The sequence below is a fragment of the Heterocephalus glaber genome, unplaced genomic scaffold, assembly GCF_053883595.1.
Source record: "Heterocephalus glaber isolate CG9 unplaced genomic scaffold, H.glaber_assembly_v1.0 deba00001577, whole genome shotgun sequence".
NCBI lineage: Eukaryota > Metazoa > Chordata > Mammalia > Rodentia > Bathyergidae > Heterocephalus > Heterocephalus glaber.
Window position 1 is genome coordinate 3,030,149 of NW_028258358.1, and position 27,378 is coordinate 3,057,526.

General features: G+C 35.6%; 1 protein-coding gene across 13 annotated transcripts in view; it reads right to left on the reverse strand.

Annotated features, from left to right (window-relative positions):
- Pcdh9 (protocadherin 9) overlaps positions 1-19,995 on the reverse strand; it is a 918,070-nt gene extending 898,075 nt beyond the window's left edge. For 12 of the 13 annotated variants that reach the window (XM_004844286.3, XM_004844284.3, XM_087192869.1 and 9 more), the window contains exons 1-2: positions 19,269-19,995; positions 14,895-18,065 (exon numbers count right to left, since the gene is read on the reverse strand). In XM_004844286.3, the coding sequence (XP_004844343.1) occupies positions 14,895-17,930 (3,036 nt within the window). In that variant the 5' untranslated portion in view covers positions 17,931-18,065; positions 19,269-19,995. The remainder of the gene's footprint in view (positions 1-14,894; positions 18,066-19,268) is intronic. The other variant, XM_021257934.2, reaches the window with a different exon arrangement.
- Between the last annotated feature and the right edge of the window lie 7,383 nt (positions 19,996-27,378).

Genomic DNA, 27,378 nt, shown 5'->3' on the forward strand with positions numbered 1-27,378 from the left:
TTACTACTGTTTCATAAATATTTATTATATTTATACATTATACCCAAACTATGTGTCAAAATATTAAATTTATCGTTGTCTTACCACAGGAAAACAAAACAAAACATAAGTGTACTGTTACTGATGAAATGATGACAATTGATGGTCTTCCAACCAAACTCTAAAACTCAATAATCTGTTTGAGATTTTATAGCTTTTGTTATGTGATTTCTGATTTAGGACCAAAAATTAATTTTCTAGTTCAGAAATAGAAACAGGCAGACATCCCAAAGAAGATAAAAGCAATGCGCTGTTATCAACATTAATTCACAATAACAGAGAACAGAATATTGGGAACAGAACTGGGAATACTGCAACTCTATTGTCAGAGGACCTTGAAATATGTGGCTTACTTGTACTTGATTTTATTGAGCCAATGTTAACATTGATTTGATCTGTGGGAGGATATATCAACTGATGATAGGGATGAGTAGGCCAGATGGATGTTGGATGGCAAGAGGAAACCTGCCAAGGAATGATGTTTCCCTACATGACTCATAAAAGCCGCAGCTCAATTTTTTAATAATAGAAATGAAAAAAATTCTGAGTCCAATCATTTACTTTTCAGACAGAAAACTAAACTCTCTAGATGTTACATGGAATTTTAGTATGACTTTTGAATATTATTGTGGTCCCAAATGAGAAAATAATATATTTTAATATAATAAAGTTCTGACAGTGTGAAAAATCAAAATATTGATTTTAATAACCACTATTGGTTTTCTTTTCATAGTAATCCAATTCATAGTCACTTATGAAAATCAAAATAAGCAAGTAATTGAAGCTATGCAAAAAAAGTCAACTGTACCCTTACTGTGAGGAATTGTGCAACTGTCACATTTCTGATTATCTATAAAACTGGTTGCTAAAAAGAGGGCAATACTCTCTCTTACTGAGTTTATTCTTTTCTATGGTTTAGTTCTAAATTAGCTTACCAAACTGTCGATACTTACATATTATTTAAAAGTGAATTACATGTATTTATAACAGCTCATATCAATTTATTCATAGTTTCCCAAAAAATCACTTGTATTTTAATGGATATATTCAACTAACAAGTGCTATTGCACATTGTGTTCCTGAGGTCTACATGTTTTAGCAGGTTTCAATTTTATAGTTCATTTAATTATAGTAATTACTTGGTGATAGTTGCCTAAGCAGGCGCAGAACAGTTGGAAGGACCCTTTTAGAGTCAGGCAGCAGCTTGGTGGTTATCACAGAAATCTAATTGCAATTAAAATAGTACATTTTCTGGCAGTAAAGATTTTTCTTTTAAAATACATTTTCACAAGTATGTGCAGGTGTGTCATTATATATATTATTTTTTAAAAAGCAAGATTTTCATTTAAAATGATTTTGAAACTTGGAGAAAAACCGCTAACATAAACATTCCTCCATACACAGGGTTTTAACAATGAATGAGGTAAAATAGTTCAGTCTGTATAGCCTAAAATGTATATCCTAATTGCAACATTTTGTTCTATGGAGAAAAATGAAATTTGGGGGTGGGGAGTATGAATGTTTCTCAATTTAAGAAATATATATATAACAAAGATCTCTGTTTTCAACATTTATGTCATTACATTGATTTCCTGAAATACTATAATAAATACTCATAAGAAAATGAACTTGCCAAAATCAAAGAATCTAGAAGCAAAAGTCATTTAAAACAAACATTTCTGGCAGTCAGAATATAACGTCTATGCTCCATGTCTATGTTAAGCTTAGTGTTTTGAAAGAGTGAAGGCTGAACCATTCGTTTTAGACTGTCACAACTCAAAATATCCCAGTCAAAATGGATCCCTCTACAAGTGAAACTATGTTTTTAGAACAACTGACTATTCTGATTTGCGTGATTACTCAACATTATCAATGTGTGCCATGTTTTCTAAGTAATTTTAATAGAGCAAATATGCTAATATCATATAGTCAAAAATGAAGCTTACTTGCAAATCTATTTTAACACATTTGCCTGAAGAAAGAGTGTGATGCTTAAGGATTAAAAAGTGCATTTCTCTCTAAATTAACTAAAGAATAAATTTAATTCTGATATTCTTATAATGAGAGTAATAGATTTTAGAATTTTATTATCCCACTGAAAGATCAAGCCTCTGAGAGTCACAAGAGGAGGGGGGGAGGGGAGAGGGAGAGAGAAAGAAATCTGGGAAATGATGGCATCAATTTGAAGCTAAGAAAGCATGTATTTTTTAATAAGAAAAGTCTAACAGCCACAGGAATATTTGACAGCAAATGCAATGCCTTAATTCCCATTGTCTGATACCATTCCTGAATCACAGCAGTTACTTATTAGAATTGTGTTGCATAACAGTTGAATACAAAATAAAAAAGACTAATTTATTCAATATCAGTGGATCGCTATGACAGACTTTTCATGGTAGAAAATTTCATGTTTATGTATCAGATAATTTTAAAAGAATATAAATTTAAAACTAGAGGATATAATTCTGAAATAAGTTTTAATACCCATTGAAGAAAATATAATATGGCTCAGGAGTCTAGTAATAAGTTTGGATATTGCCTAATTGTCATACTTATGTTCAAGTAAGTCTTCATTAGTAAGAAAAATCTTACTTCAGATTGCTAGAGGGAAAACAAGTGAACTCTATTTATGGAGGAGATCTGAGAGGTACAGTGCAGAAAATATAACTTTCTTCATAAGGTATTTTACAGAGCTCTTATTTGAACAGGAATTTACATAGAGTTATTGGGACTCTTCATTATTAGAGCTAATAGAAGATATTATCAAGAGGGAGAATTCAGCTTAAACCATCTTAATTTAAATTAAGCTATAAATAACAAATATGTAGCTATACACCATATACATATATACTATATAGTAATGTATACAGAACTATATACATATATAGTAATTTGTGCCATGATAAGGGAATATATTTCAAATAAAATATATTCAAACTCTTAAAGTCTGTTTGTTACCATTTACAGTATGTTTCACACAGTCGCCCACAGAGCACAATGAAGTAGAATTTATTGAAGATTTACTACACACTATGCTACAAAACTTAAATATCTCAATATGGTCTGGTACCCAGGCAACATCTACACTTTCTTTCTGCTCTGTGCAGTATCCCAACCTTGTAACATGCAAATGACATCTCAGTGCATTTCTTATATGAGGCCAGAACTAAACTAAAAGGCCAATCCAACAAGAATTAAAGTGAGGTGTGAGCATAGTAAAGGTCAGTAAGAACTTACATATATTTCTGTAATCTAAGACACAATGAAACCAATGGAAACTAGTCTATATTTGCCTCTTATTTAGTTAGTAGTTAATTGTGTGAGTTATAAATCTGGGCTATATTCTGGTTCAAAACCCAATCAGAAACTTAATCTTGATGATTGCACCTATTCCAACAAGAGGAAATAATGTTTGCCACAGGATTTTGAAAACAGTAATTTTTCAGTTACAATCAGATTGTATTATATTCCTATCTGTAGGTCTCATTTATTTTACCCACATACTGAAACGTTATAAAATTGTAGATTCAGACAACAACTTCCTTCTAAGTAAAAGTGCATTATTTTAAGATAAGAAAAAATGATAAAAGTTCTTGAATATTACGCTTTGGGTATCAATTTGATGAATCCCAGAAATATGATCCATATACTCCAAGTCATTTTAATGAGTTTGATTACACCATGGATGCCATTACTTCAATAGGGATGCTTTCTAGTCTATGGAATAATTGGAACCAAAACCAGCAGGTTTCAAACGATTCCAGCTGTGTTAAGTACTGACTGTGAAACTGATTCACTCTCTTACATGTTGTTTTGTAATAGGAATGATGTATAAGGTGAAAATCCCCAGATGAGTGGAGCTCCTAAGGGTAATTGGTGAGGAACTAAATTAATAACAAATAGTAAAAGTAATAGAATAATTTTAAAATGTGACATGCAGATGAAATAGTTAAAATATTCAAAATAAAAAACGATCAAAACAAAGTATCCTATATGCTGTACTCAAATGCTGCTCTTAAAAACTAAACATGGATATTATTTTAAACTAAAAGCAGATAAATACCAATTACTTAATTATCAAAATGATACACTGAATATAAGATTCAAGAAAACCAATAAACTAAACCTCATTAAATGAATGTGGTCATTCACCTCTATCACAGCAAGCTGATATCCTTTGAGAAAAGGGGTAGAAAAACAGGTGAGTTTTTTGAATGTCTGGCTGCCATAACCCAGACTGTTACATGTATCCATTCACTTTGTCACATGACAACTCTATGGATTAAGTATGATTATATCCACTTTACACACAAAGAAATCAAGGCCTGATACATTTAAATGTCGTGCACAATGTCATACAGTTTTTATATAACAGTTCACTAAAATCATTTTTCTTACTCTGAATAGCAAACTATTTCTCATAGTATCCATTTCTTCAGAAAAAGAATTCCATAGGCCAAATAATCTCTAAGGTACATTTGAAACTTGAGAGTATAAAACTGTTCTATGAGTTCTGTTAGGTACCAAAATTGTCTTTCTAAAATTAGTACAGTACCTAGACATTGCATTAAGAATTGTTCAATTATTATTTTGCTTTTTTATATACTTTATATTTGATTTTAGTGTACTGTCTGGATAGTTAAAATGTTTATCAAGTGAAAATTAATGTGATACCTTTCTTTTCTTCCAAAACATATTATTTTTTATAAAACAAGCATAAGAGTTACTGGATCATCATATTTGCATGTGACCACTCAATAATCTAAATAATAGAAGGTTTATATAAAAGCTATAAATGACGGGGCTTGGAAGAGAAGGAATCTGATTCTGCTTTATTTAGCTCACTCTTCCTTCATGTCTAATACAAATAAAAATATGGTAGGATGTGAAAACAGTGGTGTATAAAAAATGTGGAAGAAAAATAGAAACTACAGATGTCTCTATGTATTGGAAGAGCATATGGTAAATAAGAATGATAGTGTCTTCTTTATATGGTTGTTTCAGGGATTAAAGTAGTGAAAAATACATATATAAACTGTAACTCCAATATCAGTTGGGTTCTCTAGTTAGATCAACATTTACTGAATGTCTACCAAGTTTGCTGTTTTCAATGCTGTTGCAGTTTCAATGTTGGGAATACAAAAGTAAATAAGACAAGGTCTCTTACTTTGAGAGAATTTCTTATATTCTATTTTATTATTGTGCTCTAATAATATGCCAATATTTGGGTTGTCTGAGTTGCCAGTTGCAACTGAAAGAGCATCAGGAACAAGGACCATGTTTTGAATAATCCCGACTATTCGCCTGGGGTTGACCCTGCCTCAGCTGGAGAGAATGCACAGCCCTGCCAATAACAGATGGTCCAGCAGGAATAGTTTAAACCCCAAGGAGTGCTGCTCCCAGTATCATCCAGAAGTCAATAACCCTTAGCTAAAGCAGAATTTAATTGTCTAAAATAGAGACTTTAGGTGTCAAAATGCTTTTGGTTAATTATTATCATGTTTAAAAATCAATCAATGGATTCAACATATTTTCTTGCTACTGTTTGGCACAAAGTCTTGCTTGTGAGGACCAAGAATGAAAATGAGTTCATATCACTCTAAAATACACTCAATATTTTTCATGTTTTTACTATACTGTAATACATTTTTGAAACTTCTTCAAATTTGAGGCAAAAGAACAACTTCAATTTGTTTTCATACAAATTCTGCAATCTGCAATATTAAAAATTTGAGTGGATTGGAAATGCACTGAAACATTATTATCATATAAAGCTAAAACCTAATGTTCCTCAACTTTATAAAACACATTAGCAAGAAAAGCTCAATCTAAAATAGCATCAGAAAGATATATCATCTGAAAACATAAGTCAGAATAAATAGAGATTTTCTATTTCCAGCAAGAAAAATATATTGTAGGCTTTATTTGACATGTGGATCTCATCAGTGTATATATGACAGAAATAACATATATCATTGAAAAATCTATTGAGAAACTATGAAACCAGATGTATAATAAATAGCACATGAATACAGTCCACCTAGTGAATAACAACAAATGGAGCAAAGCAAAGTTGGCAGTCCAGGTGTGTTCACAGCTGACACACAGAGGAAAGGCTATTGTGATTCTGACTTCCAATGTGAAAATCGATTCAATGACATGAATATATGACCCAAGGGGGCATCAACTCACAACTCAGAACTCACTCCATTTTGTCTCCATTTGTCACTTGCACCTTTCACAAAAACTTTCCTGCAGAATCCTATGTAGCTGTGTATTTTAATGTCCTCAGCATGCAGCTGCTATCACACAGAGACACAGATTGGTTGCATTCTCCTAATCCAAAAAAGCACCAGTGTTTTTTTTTCTCAGAAAAGATCTACTAGAGAACTACTGCTAGGAGAAGACATTTTCTTCCTCTAAAAGAGCTTCATTTCATAATTTCTTCTGTATTTATATTCTCCTTATTGAGGTCTGTGTAATGAGGGGAAAAAATCCTCACTTGCTGAATTGTTTGCTATTGTGTTGCACAAAACAATGTTTTGTTTTCAAAATCTATCACTTATGATGACTCTCAGTCAGACACTGTAACTACTGAGCTGCACAGGGACTATACACTTGCAAAAATATAGAATTTTAAAAAATCATTTAAAAATATGCATAGCTATTTACACCAATTTTTATCTAAGGGTCAGTCAAAGACATTAAGCATAAAAGAACTGCAAGGCATTTAATGAACACTGTCATGAAGCTAAATATAATGAAAGTGTGCATGTTTGAAATGAAACGCTGTGCTACAAATGCACACTATTTACAATTGAAGCAAAGAGGAATTCTAAAAATAGTTTGAGAAATGATTCTACAGCAATTCCTATGAGGATAAAAACACTTAGTACCCAGTCCTCTTCATTATGGTAATGTTATATGGTCTTATAGATACCTGGAGTTTTAATCTGATTTATGTTCAGAGGGAAGTCTGCATGCATAATTCTGTTTCTTCTTATAAGAAGTGAAGCATAGATCATCAGCTTCTGAGGCAACACAAGTAAGTACAAGCAGGCTCCCATTATCTATCATTAATAATTAGAATCATCAAAAAGCAAATCTGCCCATTTTATGGGATATATTTGAGATTTTTACTCTTTTAGATCTATCCAGTGTTTCTGCATTTGGAAAAAAAGAGACAAGACTAATTCCCTAGGCCATAAATCACTCTAATGTGGAGAGAAATGTGTTAGCTAGTTGTATTACAAAGCCTTTACTTCATATTTAATAGGCACCTGCAATACCAGCATTATACAAAGCTCTCTACTTTGCAAATCTTTAAAACCCCACTTAATTTTCAGCACTGATTTCCTGCAATCTAAGAGCTTATGAAGGGTTCACTGTGTTCATACAGATCTATGCAAAATGTGCCAGCTCTTCCCTGTCTGTGATGGCATTCATTTGGAGGTGAATCCCAAATTTCTATCACTGGCATGCTTATTTCCGACGAAAATAAATATTCTCAGGATGAAAGCTGAAGATTAGGGGGACAAAAAAGGAAGCAAAGTAACTAGCACTGGGAGAGATATATGCAAATACCAGCTCAATGACAATTCTTCATACCATTTACAATGGAAGCTTAAAGATCCAAATACTCTGCAACCCATTAGTTCCTCAATATCCTGAAAGGGATTAGAGAGTTTCTTAATCAACTGCTAACAGACTGAAAAAGGCCTAGAGACTGGATATTAGCCAAGCAGTGTAATACTAAAATGCAGAGATGATCAGATAGACAAACAAACTGTGGAAGAATGTTAAATATAAGATATTATGCAAACAAGACAAAGCTGACCACATTTCCATTTTCCCTATAGGTCACATAATTTAAAATCTAAATAAATTAAAAGGTGGTGAAGTTGTATATAGCAACGTTCTGTCAAGCCCCGTTAAGTAAATTTCATCTATCTTTCAAAAAACAGGAATAATTAATGTAATATGACTACAAAAAATGAATTGAATAATCCTCAAAGATCTTGCCTATGCTTACATCTTCCCTACTCCTAGGAATATTGTATGCAGTCCCAATTGGATCTTTTAAATTTAGTAAGTAATTATGGTACTGTGGCAAATCAAATTGTTAAAGATCAAGAGAAAATATTTTCACATGTCACTTAAATAACGGTACATAGTAAAAATAGATCCTTAATGAATGACTTTAAGTTTTAAATTCCTTAAAGTTATGGTTTGGCTCAGAAAATTCTACTGATTCTCACTGTCCTTGTCTACAGGAGACAAACTATCTATAGCCCAAAAAGATGAGAGAGAGTAAATATAGGTTGTTGTCTAGTTATTCTCACCATTTCTCTTTAGTCTGAAGAAGGACACTTGTTTAATTTATATGAGACTTTCAAACTGATAATCTTGGCTTAAGGAAAAAAAAAGAGTATAAATCAAAAGCAAAATGTCAATCACAGTAATGCAACTTTCAAGTTCTATGTTTCTGATGACTGACAGCCCAATGGGTTTGTATCAAACAAAGGCAAAAAGCATGTGTTCCTTTCCAAATGAAATGTTTGACAGATTTAACAGTTTTCTGAAGTAACAACTGATGAAATCTTAAATGGTGGAGTATATCTCCTTATGTGCATGAGAGATCATATTCCTACATTACTTTTGGATTTACTTCTGAGTATGACACAAATGCGGGGGGGTGCAATTTAAAACGCCATAAGACATGGGCATTATTACTTTAAAAAGTCTCACTGCTATACCTTCATGGAACTTTAGAGTAATCCTCTTCCTGATTTACATTCCTAAATTCTCACTAGTGTCTGTCCTCTGATTACAGTAATATTTTATAAATTTTAGGAGCCTGATGCATAAAAATTATGTAAAGAATATTAACTGTGAAATTGAGTGCCGAGAAACTGCCATTATAGAATTCTTAATTGTTTTCCAACTAAGCTAAATATGTAAAATATTAACTGATTTACTAATATTTGCAAGAGGCTAATTTATAGTTTAATAAAGGATCCTCTTCATGAAAACACTAGCCTAAATTTAGAGAAAACTTACCCTGAGGATTTTATGTAAAAAGTAAACAATCCATTAGATTCAGTTTTGTTTTGTTTTGAAGTACACATAAAGAGCTCACCATTTGCAAAGTCAAACTGAGAAGTATTAAAACAGAACAATGCAGACATTTCACTTGGTCCTGAAATCCCATAAATAGTCTGACACGGCTGGACCAACAGAACTGAAATGTAGCTTTTGGCATTTGGTGAACTTATCAATTTCCCAAGACAATTTAAAGCATCTAACTAATGAAAATAATGCAGGAATAGAGCTTACAATAAATTATGATTTGAGTTTAAAACTGTCACCTTCATACCTCGTGTTGTAGTGTAATTTAACATGAAAAATAATACATTAAGAAGTCTTATCTAATATCTTGGCTGTAATTAAAGATATCTTAGGTACTTCAATATGAAAACTAAGCACAGAGATTAAATAAAAGTCACAACTGCTTAGAAAGAATCTGATTTTGTATCTGCAGTAAATCAAAATGCTCATTTTTTTTTTTTTTTTGGTACTGGGGATCAAAGTCAGGACCTTTCACTTGCAACTCAGGCACAATGCCACTGAGCTAAATCCCTGGTCCCTGAAATGCTCATTTTTTCCACTTTATATATGTTAATAATTTGTGCTATTAGGAGAAAATAAATGATAAGTAAAAGTTATTTAAATAAGAATCTGCACATATGATAAAAATATAACATATTTCAAGGTTAAATTTTCCAAGATAATTTTTTTATTTTTACAGTCCTGGGGATTCAGCTCAGGGCCTTGTGGATAGTAGGCAAATACTCTACCACTCAGCTCCACCTTCAGCCTTACAAGATGATTTTAATGATGCCCATTCCTGTTGTGCCACATCATGAGGATGACACATCTAAAACTAAGTTAAACTTTAAAGTATATTATTTCAATATCCAGAATTGCAAAAAAATGTGGAAAATAAGAGAATAAGACAGTTTAAGTACAGAAATTATTTTCTCTATGTAAAAGCATGTTCAAGAATCAACAGATGTCCATGTTTAATGCAACTTTTCATTTCTCTTCTCCTTAAGGTTATTAGGAATGAGTGGCAAAATGTATCTTGAATTTTGTAGTTTAGGAGCATCAAGATGAAAAGAATCATTAACTATTTGACTCTCAGATTCAAGAGAAAACAGAACCAACTGGAATAGATACTCCATCCTTATTTTAAAAACCTAAATATGCAAAGGCTTTTATGTTTCTTCAGTCTCCTAACTTTGGAAAATGACTTCATGACAATTAGCACACTTAGTCAAAGAAGAGTAGAAATAAAAATCACAACAGATAACATTGCTAAACTAATGTATATTTGGGGGAACATTTTTTTATGGTGTGCCACCCATGTTCAACCATTACTATCTATATACTTTCAAATTTGGTAGTTAAAAATACTTTCAGTTTTTTCTAGGCTCAGATTCATTAACATTTGCTCTCTTCTCTTTCAGTTGCATTTTTCTTTCTGACAATTGTAAATATCAATTCTGGGACTGCTTTGTGCCTTTTGCATGACATAATAACATTTCTGTAGTGATTTTAGTGGATTACTCAAAATCAAAAAGTAATCATAAATGTAATTTAGTATATCTAAATGCTTTGGATTTGAAGCAATTACCTTTATAACTGTAAAAGCACGTGTACACACTTGAGTACAACATGCATACATATTCTCAAGGTATAAATTCTTGAATTTATACACAAATACACATATGAGCAAATATTCTAGGTTGTAAAAAGTTAAGCTCAGGATGTCTAAGTTCTATAAAATGAACACTTCATTTAGAAAATTAAACATGACTGTTTACTCAGAACCAAATTCTTGTAAAACTCCCACAGATTGTTTTATTACTTGAAGAACTTGTCAAATGTAAATAGATCGCTACTTTTTTATGTTAACATTTTCATTTATTACCACCCCCTTTGAAAAAAGCACACTGGGGACAGGAAAATTAATTCCCCAAATGCTGTCAACCAAGTTGGGAAATAGCAATAAACAGCTTACTGTAAAGCCTCCAGCTACAATAAAACAGCTGTCAATAAATGGGCTGAGATTTGGGTTGTGCAAAAACAGGTCGGCTGGATATGATAATATGAAAAAGAAAGGAGCTGTCATGTTTTTGTTCTAATGTGCTAAGGCAGGTTCTCAAAGTGTGGTCCCTGAACTAGCAGTGTCACTATTACCTAGGAAATTAGCAGCAATATTAATGTCCAGGCCTGACCAAATGGTACTTAACCAGAACATCTCTGGGTGGGGCCCAAAAAGTCTGTTCCAAATGATTCTGAGATGCTACACAATTTGAAGACTAATATCTTATTTAAAGATCATAACCATCAATAATACTCTTCTCCTTTTAGTCAAACACATCAATGAACTTTATCATTTAAAGCTCTGTTGGAATGTATTATGTTGCCATCCTCAACCTTAGAGCAGTAAATTTTGCTTTTTTTAAAAAAAATAAATAACTACTGAGACATAATCTTAAGCTTAAAAATGTAAATTCTCAATCTGTGAATAAAAAGAGCACTTTCAAAAATTTGTGAAAAAATAACATATGGAAAATTCAGTGATAGATTTGGTATATTCAAGAAAAAGAAAATATTATTAAGACAAAGCAATGAGTAATATGATTTACAATTATCTCCTACATTGAAATTGGAAACCACACACAACAGCATGGGGGAAGAAATAAGACAAAAATAGAACCACAAACAAACTCATAATGGGATGCCAGACATTATGTTTTCATTGTACAGCTAACACAAATGAAGATACATAAGTTTGTAATCCTTTACTAAAGCATCTCATATTTTACTCACATATCAATTAGCACCATAAAGTGAAAAGGTGGTACTGTTAATGTCAATTGTGCCCACCTAACTAAAAATATTCACAAACATTCTATTAGTTTATAATAACTTTGAAAACTTTTCTAGTACTAAACTTTACTTTTTCAAAACTGTAGTTTCAGGAGTACATTTTTTATAAAAGCCACTAGTTGAAGTAAAAGAGATAAAAATAACAATTTTTGTTTTTAGCTTAGCTAAAACATCTTCATATACATGAACATTTTTCATCTTCAGTGAAAAACATTTTTAAAGGGTCATATATAATTTATGTTCTTCATTTATACCACAAACGCTTCCTTTTCCTAAAATTGTGCATATTGCTTGGTATATCACTGTCACCTCTCTACTTACTTCTTATAGTCCTTTCCTCTAATATTACCATTTTTCTTTTGCAGCATAAAAAATTCTAAAAGGCGTAAGTAAAGCCATTTCAGTAGTTCTTTATCATAATAGAAAATTATACCAACGTTTGAACACTGGAATGCTATCAGAGAACTGCAAAGTGACTCATGGCCAGAAAGAATGTCTGAAGTGCACTATAGTTCCAGTTAGAGAATTACTCAACATCCAATTTGAAAGATTACATCATACAAATAGGTATCTTTATGACTGAGCAGGCCTCAACAAAAGGTCTTATCCATGCTTTATCAAAATGCACTTAACATTTATGTCACTGCACTATATATAAATTCAACTATTTGGGAGAAATCAGGAAAAGTTGGTCTGTACCTCTATGCTAATACTCATTACACTTACGGGAAAAGAATAATGATGTGGGAAGCATATCAATACATTTCCTTGAAAAATAAGTATCAGATGGTAAGTTAAAAGTTTTAAATCACATTACTTTTTTCAAAGTATTATTCCAATCATAAAGTATCACAAGTATATTGTAAACAACTTTCATAATAAAAGTATATTAAAATTGATTTTTTTCTTAAAATAGCAACTTCTTAATTAAGCCCATTTAGTTTTGTCAATTAACTTTATTATCATAATTAACTATTTAACAACTCTTAACCTTTGCTAAGCTTGGTTAACTTCCAAATTTTAAACCATGAACCTCTTTTTAAATGCTGATAAAGCTAACATGAAAATAAGTCAGTTACAACTCCAGTTTATGTCTGATAACCTCATGGTTTCTAATAGAGTTTCAATGCTGACTTACTTTTTTTAAGTCATTTCATTATGTATTATGTGCATTTCTTTCTTTTTTTTTTCTTTCTTTCTTTTTTTTTTTTTTTTTTGTACCAGGGATAGAACTTAGGACCTTGTGCTTGCTAGTCAGGTGGTGGAACTACTGAGTTAAATCCCTGACCCTCATTATGTGCATTTAAACTCTAAGTATATGTACTTCTAAAATACTCTGGATATTAATATTTTAAGTGGAACTTTCAGTTGTATAATCATAGGCATTACACTTAGTATTCTGGGAGTATCTGCATGATTCATTGTCAATATTATTGTTACAAATACTTTATTGCCATGAAGTCTTAAAAGTCACTCCTGGCAATAAAAAAATCAAGAGGGAAACAGAGTTTCAATAAGACACCCCACACTATCCCACCCCAGAAAAGAAAAGCTTTTGATTTTCTAAGGACTTGTCAGTGACTGTCAAGATTATTCTCTAATCTAATTTGTTTTTACTAGATTTTCTGAAATTTGTGTGCTCTTCATTTTTAACAATAAAGAAGGGCCATCACCAGAGGTGGACTCCATACCAGTAAAGATAGAACGTGGATTACAAAATCCTAGAAAGTTGGTGTGGTGATAGCTAACCACAAAAGAACAAGCAAATGAACTTAAATGCTAGTTGCACCAGAGCAACTATATTAAATAAAAGGTATCTTTGGCTGTACTACCAGCTTGATCTTTCCCTCCCCCACTTCCTTGCTGCTGCAGGATTGGCACCTGGCCAGTACAAGTGACATGATACCCTAGTGCCATCTACAGGCTATTATCAACATTCAAATTCTGTGGCAATAGACAAGCACCAGTAAAATAAATTAGACAGCACTGCATTTAAATCTTTATTAGCAGGGAATTATTAGACCTAAGAAAAACTAATTCTGGATTTGGTTGAAATATGAGTTTCTCAGCCTCTTAATCCTTCTTCATATGGTATATTTCACAGTTTAAAATGAGTTATGACAGATCACTTATTCATTACTAAGATGAGAGAATATTTACAATGGATTCATTATTTTCTCTATAAATCAGTTATATTAGGAAGAAAGCATTCCTATTTTTTTTTCTTTTCTTTTTTTTTGAAAGAGTATTTGGCCATTATGGACACTGAAAATCTTTCTATTAAAGACCCAATTAACTATATTACAATAAAATAATTTGAAATCAAAGAGAAGACTTCCTATATGGCTTACAAGTAGTTGCAATCTATCAACAATCATGTGCTTCACAGCTGATGTACATTTAATATTCTACTATTCTGTTTAGAGATTAAAAAAAAAATTAACCCCTTTAGCAACCACAACTCCACCATAATTGATGTCAGACCTTCAAACCTCATTTAAAATTTGAGATTTGAAGGTGACTTTTCAGATCAAATGGTAATGTGAAAATCTTGAAGCAGTTGGTTTTGAAACCCCCAAAGTAGAATTTGGCATATTAGGATAGGTCTTCTTCTTTAGCAAACATTATCTTAGGACATTTTGGAATAATTTCCCCTTTTCATCTTTTGCCATTTGAAGGAAACTAGGAGGTTAAATAATTCTCAGAACTCAGAAATTTCAAAGTTGCTCTAAAAATTCTTGACTGAGCCCCAGAGGCATAGAAAAGGGGTCAAGTTTTTTTTCCTCTTTATAACTAAGCTAAAGTTAGACCAAAACAATAGACACACTGGCACGTTAATACTGGTTGACTGGGCACTTGTATGCAGTACTTATAGACCAGTAAAAGTGCTCGTTTACCTGTCTGGTGTGTAAGGGGCCCTTTGTCTTGAAACCTCCTTGGGAGCTGCACTCTGAGGCACTGAAGTGATCTGAACTAGTGGAAGAGCGTTTGGAAAGGGTGTCACAACCCCCGACAAAGGTGTTGTCCAAAGGGAGCTCCTGAATCACGTGGTGCTTTTTCACAGAAACTGGAGTGTCTGGTTTGAGATGAAAAGCAGGCTGTGGAGAGGCAGATTTGTAGTGCTTGGCCAAGTCAGGGCTGTTAGGCTTGAAGGTTGTTGGAGGTGCTGGGCCCCAGTCAAATCTTCCTATACTTTGCTCCTCCAGCTCAGCTGGCAGGCTTATTGTCCCATTGATAGGTTCATGAACTGCATCATCCGGTTTGGACTCTTCAATAGTAACAAAGTTCAAAAGAGAGCTCTTGGGAGACTTTCTTTTCTTCCTTTTCTTTTTCTTGTTTTGTTTGTTCTCCTGGTTTGGGGACATCCATTCGGCACCTTGCTTGCTCCTTTGAGCAGCTTTGAACCTTGACGCGTGTCGACAACGCACCAGAACTGTGACGAAGATCACAACTATGACCACCATGGCCCCAGCGACAATGGCAATCATGATGGTGAGATAGTCCTCGTTTTGATAGGGCTGGCTGCTATCCCCTATGTTCCTGTCCAAAGGGGTCTCCATAGTCCTGCGGATCAAGTCATAGATAAAGGAGGCATTTCCAGCAGTGTCATTCACATATAGAAACACAAGCACGAGTGTGTGCAAAGCCTTAGGGTACCCCAGGTCACTTATGTTGACCACCAAACGGTGCAGTCCCACATCAGTGAGTGCTGGCTTTTCTTCCAGTGTGATATTACCTGTGACTGGATCAATCCGAAATAAGCCTTTGTTGTTTCCACTCACTATGGTATACTTAAGTTCTGCGTTCATCCCAGTGTCGATATCCACTGCAAACACTTCTGCTACCACGGACCCAGGGATGGCTGAGAGGGGCACCAATTTAAATGAAGTATTAGATGGTGGAGAAATGACAACTGGGCTATTGTCATTGACATCCATGACATTGATAGTTACTTTTGCAGTAGAGGAACGAGGCGGTTGTCCTCCATCAGTGGCTTTGACATCAAAAGTGTAGGAACTCTGCTGCTCTCTATCAAATGAGACATTCGACTTTATGACTCCAGAATAGGGATCCAACACAAAATTATCATTGTCGTTTAGAATGGAAAGAGTCACAGCTTTATTTTCTCCAGCATCTGCATCTGTCACTGTGATTACCCCCACAGTACTATACTTTGGCAGATTCTCAGACACAAAAAATTGAAAATGATTATGAGTAAACTTGGGGCTATTGTCGTTCTCATCCAGAACAGTAACTATCACAGCCGCTTGGCTTTGGAGGGGAGGGGTCCCATTGTCCCTGGCAGTTACTGTAAAAATGAATCGCTCTTGTTCTTCTCTGTCAAAGACTCTGGAAGCTGTCAAAATTCCTGTCTTTCGGTCCAGATCAAAGAAGGAGGCATTGGGTCCAAGCTGGTAAACAATGTCTGCATTTTTCCCACTGTCTTCATCTGTGGCACTAATAGTTGTTAAGTATAACCCACGTCGGTTGTTTTCAGAAACTGACAGCTCAATTACAGGTTGGTTGAAAATTGGTGGGTTGTCATTTTCATCCTCAAGCTTAACCCTTACCAGGGCAGTCTGATTTAAACTGGGCTTTCCAGAATCAGAGGCAACAATTTTAAAGCTGAATTCTTTGGTGCCCTCATAGTCCAACAAAGAAGAGGTCTCTAACAAATACTGGTTGTCATACACTGCCTTCAAATGAAATGGGACCTCTCTTTCAATGAAACAGATCACTTTGCCATTCACATCTGTGTCCTTATCTGAAACTGTAATTAGGGCAATCTTCGTATTGACAGGATCTTTCTCAGATAAATACACTGTGCCATTGATGGGACTTATAATGTACCTGAGGTCTATGTTTGGAGGGTTATCATTTACATCGGTGACATTGATGGTAACCGTTGCTCGAGCAGGAGTGGAGCTGCCATCACTGGCCAGCACTGTCACTTTGTGAATGGCTGTCTCTTCTCTATCTAAGGACCTCTGAACTGTAATCAGCCCAGTAGTATTATTTAAAGCAAAGAGTCTTTTGGTTGCAGGGGCAACCTGGGCACCAAAAATGTACCGGATTTCAGCATTACTGCCTATATCTGCATCAGTGGCATGGAGCTGGATTACAGAGGTACCCACAGGAGCATTCTCTGGAATATGCACCTCCACTTGACCCTCTTTAAACACTGGCCTGTTGTCATTTACATCACTTACTGTGACCTGCAGTATGGCTGTGCTGGATTTCTGTGGAGTGCCTCCATCCTCCACTTTGATTTTCATCACATAGGTATCTTTCTGTTCTCTATCCAAGTTTTGCTGAACAATCAATTGCGGCCACTTCTCTCCCTCTGGAGTTTCCACGATATCCAGTCCAAAAACACTCTGCCCATTTAACAATTCATAATGCTGTACACCATTGAAGCCTGTGTCAGGATCTGTTGCTGATGGAATTGGAAAGCGGCTGTTGATCAAAGTGTTTTCTGGAATGGAAATATTGATGACAGGAGATGGAAACATGGGGGCATTATCATTGGTATCCTTGACAATTATCTTTATTTTGATCAGCCTGAAAAAGTCATTGGGGAGGATCACCACCTCAAGTTCAAAGAAACATTCATTCTCCTCAGCATAAGAAGCTCCGGCACAGAGTTTTTCTCTGTCTATTCTATTGGAAGTTGTGAAAATTTCTCCAGTGCTGCTGGATACTTTTACCAAAGGGGCATCCCCAGCTTTAGAAACCAGTCTGTAGACAAGGCTGGCACTAGTTCCTGTGGCAGCATTGATGTGAGAAATGTTCAGATCCTTTGGTATGTTTCCTATGGGCACATTTTCAGGCAATTCCTCTCTAATAGTGTAAATAAGTTCTTGGGCTACTGCAGAATCCAGCCTTAAACAGGCAATCAGAGCAGCCAACAGGTAAAAATCCCTCAGGTCCATGATAATGTATTTATTTTCCTTTCCTGGATTTTAGGGTTTAAAGGCTTCCACTGAGGAATGATGCCCAGATCGTAAGAGGAAGTGTGCATGGACCGGAGGATGCATTACATCTCATCGCTTATTTGGAGACAGCCACTGTCAACACAATCATACAGACAATATTATTCTTCAGTAAATAAAAGCACACAGTCACAAAAGAGCCACCACATTTTCCATTGCATATTGGTAAACATGGCAGTTTGCTCTGCTACTGTTTGCAAGTTAACTCTGTGGATAAAAGCACTGAATATTCCCTGGTTGTTTCATTTGCCCAGAGAAAATGAAATTCTCTACTTTTGAATTAAAGACAGCAGCTATTTTTACCTGTATTTCCCCATTTTTTTTAAATACTGTATAATTCAAAGCATGCATTCTTTTTCTCTTCTTCCCTTCCCCCTGTCTTACCCACCTCCTGGCCTTTAACCCACCTCCCACAGTTGTTTTAGGTGCAAGTGAAAAACCCTAAGTGCTTAGCTATGGTTCCTGTTAATTGCTTTGTCACATGTCAAAAATTATGTGTTTTCTTCTCTGCCACACTGAGTCATCTCTGTCTTCTAAAAAAGACCATCTCTTTCTTTTCTCCCAGTTCTTCAACTGCCTTCTAATACAACCTTACTGGGAAAGGAGCACCCGGACATGCTGCTGCGGCATCACAAGCGAGAGTCACCGGCCACTATGTACCCTTATTGCCTAAAAGCACAAAACCAACACTTCAAATTTCCTACCCAGAGCCTGCTCTCCTTTCTCCATATTGCCAGATTATCATCACTCAGATTAATAAACACATTAAAACTTTTTAAAATGTAGAAATATACAGATTCCTTGTCATGGAGGTGAAAGAGTGCTGAGATTGTAAGTGAAACACAGCTAACATTCCCTCAGAACACCACAATATTTTCTACTAAGCATTAAAAAAAATGCAGTTTCTTAATCCTGATCTCTGCTTATAATATTAGTAACATTTGCTACACGTAAATACTGCAATCCAATAGTGTACGCAAAAAGGCTTCTGCTCAGATGCTCCCCTAACTGCAATTTAAACGGGTGCAAAGGCTCCAGGCAGCTACCTACTTGAGTAGGACTGGTCAGTTCCCAGACACTAATCTTATCTGCATTAGACTGCACGGTAGCTGATGCCCGCGATTAGTTCCAGCAGAGTGATGCAGGTAGGGTTGCAGATACAGCCCAGTAGGTAAGCTCTGCCCCAACTGCCTGCCCAGTTACAAATATCCCTCATCTACACCGAGGACATATCTGAACACAGAATTTGCAATTGTGCATGCGAAACTTTACACTTACGTTAGTTGCCTCGACCTTTCCCTTTCTGGGTACGCTGCAGTTAGGAATGATTTGTTCCGACACAGAAAGCCATGCATCTGGTAGCACCAGTTTGGGGAGAAATCGGAAGCAGCAAAACGTTTCCTCCTTCTAAAATGTGTGGCTTCGGGCTGGCAAATTAGCAACACCCCAGATCAAATTCACAGATTTGTCGTTAGTCATTCTCTCCACATTTCGTCTGTATTACCCACTGGGGTCTGGGCTCTTCTGGTATTTAACACACATACACAACATCCAGTTGTACTTCTTCAGTTCAGGAGTATTTCCACAGCATCAAGCAGACCATTTCCATCTGATGCCAATACTGCTTAAGTCTCTAACTTCTTGGAGGAGACGTCAGAGTTAGGGTGATGCTGGCTCTCTGGCTGCTCTCCCGGGTGACAGTGACCCGACAAATTCCTATTTGGTGATCTCTGTCGTGCTTCGGAGACTCTAAGGCGCTCCTCGCCGTCTCGCATGCTCTCCCTCTTTCCCTGCTCCTCTGCCCCCTCTCCTCCCTCTCCTCTCTCTCCTCTCTCTGAACTGAATTTCTTGATATAACTCTCAATAAGCCCAGAGGGAGGGCGTGACGCCGAGGTCCCGCCCCCCGCCGCTGATTGGCCCGCATCTTGCGGTGCAGGCGGCCCCAGCCCGCACGACGGGGGGTGCGGAACAAGGAGCCGACTGTCTCCCAGCCTCCCCTCCCCTGCGCCCCTCGGCAGCCGCAAAAACCCGGAGCAGTGATCCCGGCCCCAGGAGAGCCGGGTTCCGGGACTCGCACTGAGCATGCCCAGCAGGGTCTGGCAGGGAGGGAGGGGGCGCTAGCAGGCGCATCCTGGGCGGGCCGGCGAGCAGGGCCAGCGCGGATCCGAAGAGCCGCGATCGCTGCGGCGGGCTGCTGCGGGTCACGGAGGCGGCCTGTTTCTACGTTGCTGCACATTTCGTACTCGGGTTTGCTGAGTGGAGGGGCCGAGCGCACCGCTGGGGGAGACGCAGAGCCACCCCTGGGGCGAGCCGGCCGCGCATCCCGGAGCGCGTCTGCAGACTGCGGGCGGCGCAGCGCAGAGGCTGGGGCTAGCGGGGACCGCGGAAGGAAGGGCAGAGAGGGCGGATGGATGAAGGTGGGGCGGCCGGTTTTCAAATCTCAGTCCGGACCTGGAAGGATGTCTGAATGCTTCTGACATGTAAGGCCAGAGATGCTGCCTGGGGAAAGGAAAGTTCAGTCTCTAGCGTCCCTGGCCAGCCTGCTGCGCGGGCAAAGTCCTCTCTGGGGCAGCTGGAGGACCCTGGGGCCCACGGTGACGGTCCTTCCCGCGCCTCTGCGCCGGGAACCGAGCCCCGAGCTCGCCCGGACGAGCGACTGCCGCTGCCAGCTCACATCGCTGCAAACTTTGCTTCCGAGAGGCTGGAAGGAGTCCCGAGCAGCTGTTTCCCAAGCTGTGAACACTTCCTTTCTCCTTTGCACTTTCTGCTGATTCCGACTTTACTGTAATACCTTTTCCCGCACGTCACGCATTTCCCTGGCTCAGGCTCTGTCACACATCCTCACACATTTCTCATTTCCATCCAAGAGCCGTATAAAATGACCCCGGATAGGGTTAACCTTATACTTTCAATAGGGGCTCCCCAAATCACTGTCTATATTAAATTGATCTTTTAAAATCAAATCACGAAGGTTTGTGTAACGTTTTAGGTGCTACGCCAGATACGTAAGTTTGAGGCATTGACCTAACAGTTCACTTGAGAAAATTTTTTATTTTTCTGAATGACCTATAAAGGTTGCCTGAGAAGGTCTTAATGCATGATTGAATAGCTTGTTCTGACTTCCAGGAAGAGTAAAGGGCATTTATTTTAAACCTCTGTTTTCCCCATATTGTACTGGGATTAATGGGCATTAAACGCTTTTCATATATGCACTATGATGACATATTTAAAGATACCTTTTGTTTTTTTAACACAGTGGTTTTCTTTTTAAATATGCGCATTTGTTTTTAAACGTTTAAAAGTTTAAAAAGCACAAATCAAACCGAAAAAGCTATATATATAAATAATACATTATTTATCTTACTTGTTTCATATAGTTTCCTAGCATGAAAGTGTTTTTTCAAACTTTTCCTTAGCTGAATATTCAGAATAAAACTACAGTGTCTAAAAGTTCACTGTAAAATCCATTAATGCAAAATATAACCTAATGCTTACATGTGAAATATAAAACACTTGTAGTAATATTTTGTGTGATTAGAATACATAAAATTAAAGAATAAAAGAGATTGCTGTAGTTTCCAAATGTCAACAGAATAATATTACCTCATACAATAATGAGAATGAATTAAAGGATAATTCTTTTGCCTTTCCATATTTTACCATTCACAAATTCTACAATTCTAAAGCTAGCACATTGTTCCAATTGTCACCTAGTTCATGCTTTGGACTATTTTAAAATTAATGAACCATTATTCTGATACATTTACAATAAACATAGCAGTGTAGCCACTTTCCAATTCATTTCATGAGCATTACAGTTATATGCTAATCATACTGTGATCAGTTCAAAGTCACGCAGTAGCAACACATAGTTTAGCAATAATTGTTTAACATCACTACCAAGTGGAATTATTTCTATTTGCTAAGGGACAGTTTAACTTGTTCGCAGACCCAACTGTTACCCACAGCTTATAAATGAAATCTTAGTATGAACAGAGGATGAAGATTACGGAAGAGAAAAAAAAAAGTCACATGACCAAATGTATTACCAAGAGATTTCAATTAAAGGAGACAAGTCAAAACCTCAGCATAAGATATGTCTAGATTCTTGTAAAAATGTAGAAATAAAGTCACTATCTCAGGGCATTCTATCTTGTAGGTTTTTATTTGGGATATCTACCTTATTGGAATTCCTTAATCAGATCAGTTATACCTCTTGAAGTTAGAGTTGTTGAAACTTATTTGCCATATTATTTTCTGATTGCTAAACTCTGAGTGTTATTATTGGAGATTTTAATATTTGTAGCAGAATGCTAAGTATCAAGGCCCATATTGCTAACCTTTTGTTGTTGTAATTTGAAGCTTCTGCTCAAAACATTACATAAAACATGTATATGAGAGCTATTCATGTCAACTTCTGCTCTGCTTTTTACAAAGAGTTGTATCTGTAAAATTACAAATTAAGGAAATATTAATTTTAATTTTTGTAAGGGAATATCTATTGGCTCTTAAGCTGCATTTCATCAGTTTTTCTTCAGTGAATTTAATAAAACATTAGATAGCCAATTTGACATGCAATTGTAGATTTTTCAATGTAGTATATGTATTAGGCTTCCAGTTATACTTCTTTAACCCTTACTTGTCATTGTCAATATGTTTTCTACAGCAAGAACGTGTGATGCTCTTATCTGTCTTGTACCTGATTACCACGTTAGGAATTAAATCACCTGACAATAGTAAAATTCTCTCGGTGTTCTCTGCTAGTTAAATAGGTCTTGGGATATTTGTAAAGCTAAGTCCTCTTTGGCCTACTAGCTGAAGACAGAAATGTTATTGCATATTAATATAGAAACAGATGTTGAGCTAATGTAATTATTTAATATTTTCCAAATTTATCATTGTTCTATGTATACATTAAAAAATTGTTATGTAATGGCATTGATAACCTGAGTTATTAAGCATTGAGGTTTGTTAATTGGATTCTTTTTGAGATTTTCTACTTAACACTCAGGACCCTAAAACTACATTTCACACAGAGACTTGTAAAGGCTTTTTCTCTACATTACACGTTCTATAGAAGACACAGACTGTGGTATTTAGAGTGAACTTTTTCCTCCAGAACTTCAGTATAATATTTTCAACTCAAATGTACTAGTTTTCTATTCCAATCAGAGTAAAAAGTAAAATAAAAAATACTTCTGTGCTCTATACTTCTAAAATTCCTTTAATCCAGATACCTTATTGTGTCTAACAGACATTAATCAATCAATTGCAGGGCCTCTCCTGTGACAGCAGGTATTATTGTCCCCGTTTTACAAAAGAGACTAGACTACTATTATACTGTTCTTGGGGTGTGGTAAAATGCTAAGGGTTATGTGTATTATCACTCTTTAGAAGATGACAATGTAGAATGTTAACACCGCAGAAAGAAAATTAACACATCTTAGTGCTGTGCAAACTGGCAAAGTGGAGTAAACCTCTTGATTAATTCTCTTGCTTCACTATTTATTACTAGCTCCATCCTTTGAAATACCTGTCTTTTTTTTCTTTTTATATTTTAACAAAAACCTAGTCCAAGGTGATCAAGTCACAAAGGAAAGCAGGTGACAAGCTTCATTCTCTTTTACTGAACTAAATTTGTACCAATTTGCCTTATTTATATGACTGGCAATAATTACAGATGCCAGGTTTGTAGTTCTAACCATTATCACAATGTAAACTGACATTTGCCAGTGCCTCTATTTTATTAGGTTTATTATATAAATAAAGAAAAATTTGAATCTTGAGTTTTATTGTTGCTTACTTAAGATTTTAGATTAATAAGATTAGATTACACCTTTTATAATAAATATCTTCAAAATCACCAGTAGGGACCAATCATATAGGGAAACATGGAAAAATGATTTTATTGTACTTAAAAATATACCTATATAGAATATTTAATGTAAATATTTCATTAATGTTATGTGATTTCAAGTAAAATATAATATGAATTTTTTTCTTCTAGCTGTGTGCTATTTATTTTTGTAGCTAAGAACTACTGGATTAAAATATCAAGTGTTAGGTTATTTGAGTCACAGTTGTATAAGTGATAAATACCCAAACATTTAAAGAAACATGCACATTGTTTGGAAAAAAAATCTATTTACAATTTTAAAAACAGATAAAAAATGTTGAGAGAAGAACACATTTTAAGTATAACAACTTTTGCCCAAAAACAATTAGGAATTTTTTAATCTACTAATATTTTTAAAAAATTAAATCTAATACAATATTTAAAAAAACTTTTTATTAGATACTCACTAAAAAGTATGTGTTGTTATAAATGGAACTTCATGTTATCTGAAACAACAATATTTTAGGAACTTTCATTCCCTATTCTTTTCTGCCTTTCTCATTCATAGAATATTTTTTGTCTTTTTAAAAAAATAAACTCACATGGTTTTCTTTTAGAAGCCCAATTTGTTACATAATAGGCACATAGACTTGCTAATGTACAGCAGGATGGAGAAACCTCATTTTTCTCTGTTAGGAGCAGAGTGTCAAACACAGTCGTCCTCTAACTGAGTGAGGAAGAGTCAGGGAGACAGTGTCATTCTGTTGACTGCTGCAGCCCTGGCTGATCTCCATCTCACCCCACACATTGAAGTAGGCTAGGCGAGGAGATCGCTTAGCCTTTGAAAGGCACCTCTGCCTCTTCTGCGATATAAGTCAATGTCATTCTGATTATAAAAATTGCATATATATGTATACATAAGTTCTTTATTTTTAAATGAAAGCCTTATTCTGAAGTGTATATTAATACAAGCTTTAAAAGATTCTAAAAAGGCACAGTTTCACTTCATTCCCCTACGTATGAATTTACTGTGTTGTGGTTACTGATTGGTGAAATAATCACGGAGGATTAGCAGTCTCAGAGAAAGTTTTTGGCTGTATGGAAAGGTGTTGGTATGCTTTAAAACAAACTAAGGCTGAGGGTGTGGCTCGATGGTAAAGCACCTGCCTACCATGCATAAAGCCCTGGGTTTGATTCCCAGTACAGCCCATAACATACTGCATTAATAATGATAATGTGAGGTAAGATACGACGTATGTGTGATTCATTTTAGAATCCATGGCCTAATTGCAAAGTTTATTTATTTGTTTAATTTCTATAACTCACAACTATACCAATGGAGGTGTTTTTAATGGGTAGGATGAAAGAAAAGGATATAATTATTTTTGAGTACTATTTTCCCCCTCACCACATTAGGGGAAAAACTAGTGCATTTTGTTATTTTACAACAGATTCGTAGATTCTAGAGATCAGATATGATACCAGGTTAATACTGCAATTAGTAAGAAAAAATGTGAGCAGGAATGACTTGTTTATACAACACATAAAGGGTAAACTGAGTGCTGGATATCTGTTAGATTATTCAAAAATGTATTTTAAAAGTCTCACCATATTAGAATATTTCACACAAAAAAAATTTAAAACACTTTCCCAGATTCTCTTATCTCCAGAAAGTCTACCTTTCTCTAGATTATTTTCTGAGTTTAACATTGTAAACATAACAATATACTAAACTTGATTGTATGATTGAAATAATATTTAGCGATATCTAATTTCACTTGATTTCACCTTTCTCAAACACTAATGTGAATAAAAATCTTCCCGAGATCTTATTAAAATGCTGGTTCAGATATATTAGATCTTGGTGGAAGTTGAGGTCCTGCGTTTCTAAACTGTTTTCAGGGGATGTTGAGTCTATTGATTTGTGGACCACACTTGAATCAGCAAAGACCTAAAAAGCCTCTTGAATAAAAGTATCATAGCTCTTGGGTGAAAAAGAAAGCTAAAAAGAACTTCGGAGAAAAATCTTTATCCACTATTTTACTATAGAGAAATTTTATATTAAGCATTCTTTCAGTGCAAGGACTGTGCGAGGGGTTCTAGAAATTTATCTACTGTTAATATATTAACTTGACCTCCGTTATTGTCTTCTTCACAGCTATTGGATACCTAGAGTCAAACTTTAAATGTAACGTGGCCTGGAATTGGAAATGAAGCCTATTGTGACCCTGTTACCTCTCAGGGGAAGCAGGATTGCATGGAAAAGGGGGTTAGGGAACTCACTGCGCAGTGAGAAGGTGCTAGGCCATTGATGTTTATGTACGGAGGGTGTCAACTAGAGGCCAGAGAACACATGCGCAGATGACATCTGTGGGTGATTTTCAACTTATAAGAATTCCTCCTTATTTGGAGCTCCCCCTTCCATTCCATCTTCATTGAGCAAAGCAGATACTTTCACAGTGTGGACTCATTTCACTACGGATTCAGCCTATTCTAGCCATGAGTTGGTTGCCTTTATGAAGACATGAAATTGAAGATGGGCCAATGATTCTCTTCACCAAAAAACCCTGGATCTCCTAAATCAGTCTAATTACATGGAGTACAGTAAATAATGCATATTCTTGAATGATTAGAAGCATTTTTTAAAAATGAAGATCACCTTCCCCAGTCCAAAGGTAGAGCAGTGCCTAACTGCTCTCATTATTTTTGCCCAATAATGCCCTTGCCATCATTTCTCAAGAGCTATAGTAGTGGCTCTTATAACTGGCACTTTCAAGAATCTTAACCAACCACTCACTCAACCACATTCCTGATAAATTTATCCACAAAGGACTAAACTATGAACTGTACTAATTTAATTGGCAATTTTGTAATTGCAAAGGAGAAGAAGAAAAAGTAAAAAATCAAATGTATATATCAGTAGTGTACATCTGGAAGTGATTTTGTCGCTTGGGAAATGTTTGGCAATGTCTGGAAGCACTTTGATTGCCACAGTGAAGGACAAAGTTTTGGTAGGAAGAGGGTGGGTGGGTACGAGCATTGAGTGAGCAGAGGCCAGGGATGGTGTGAATGTTCTGTATCTCACAGAAAAAATTTCTCCTCTCCCAGTACATACAAATACACACACACACAACAATTATCTGACCCTTGCTAAAAGTACTGCCGATGCTGAGTGGCGCTACTGTAGATAATATCATTTGTATTTTAATATTTTATTCGTTTCATCAAATTTATATTAGTCTCTAAGTTGTCAAATCAAAAATTAAGATATAACAGGATTTCATTTGTACCTATAGGAATTTATCGAACAATATGTGTTACAAATAATCTTACAGAACTACTTGTTGAAATCTGAAGAAATAAATCATTCCATCCAGGAATGACAAAAGTTCTACAGTTTTAGAAAGTATAGAAAATCTGCAAATCAACCATGAAGTTTAAACTTCCTCATATCTGTCCATCCTTGGCTTAGGAAAAGGGAAAATTTGTCAATGTACTTATGAGGCCTTTATACAATATATGTATAGCAGTGTACGATGTGTCCAATTGAAA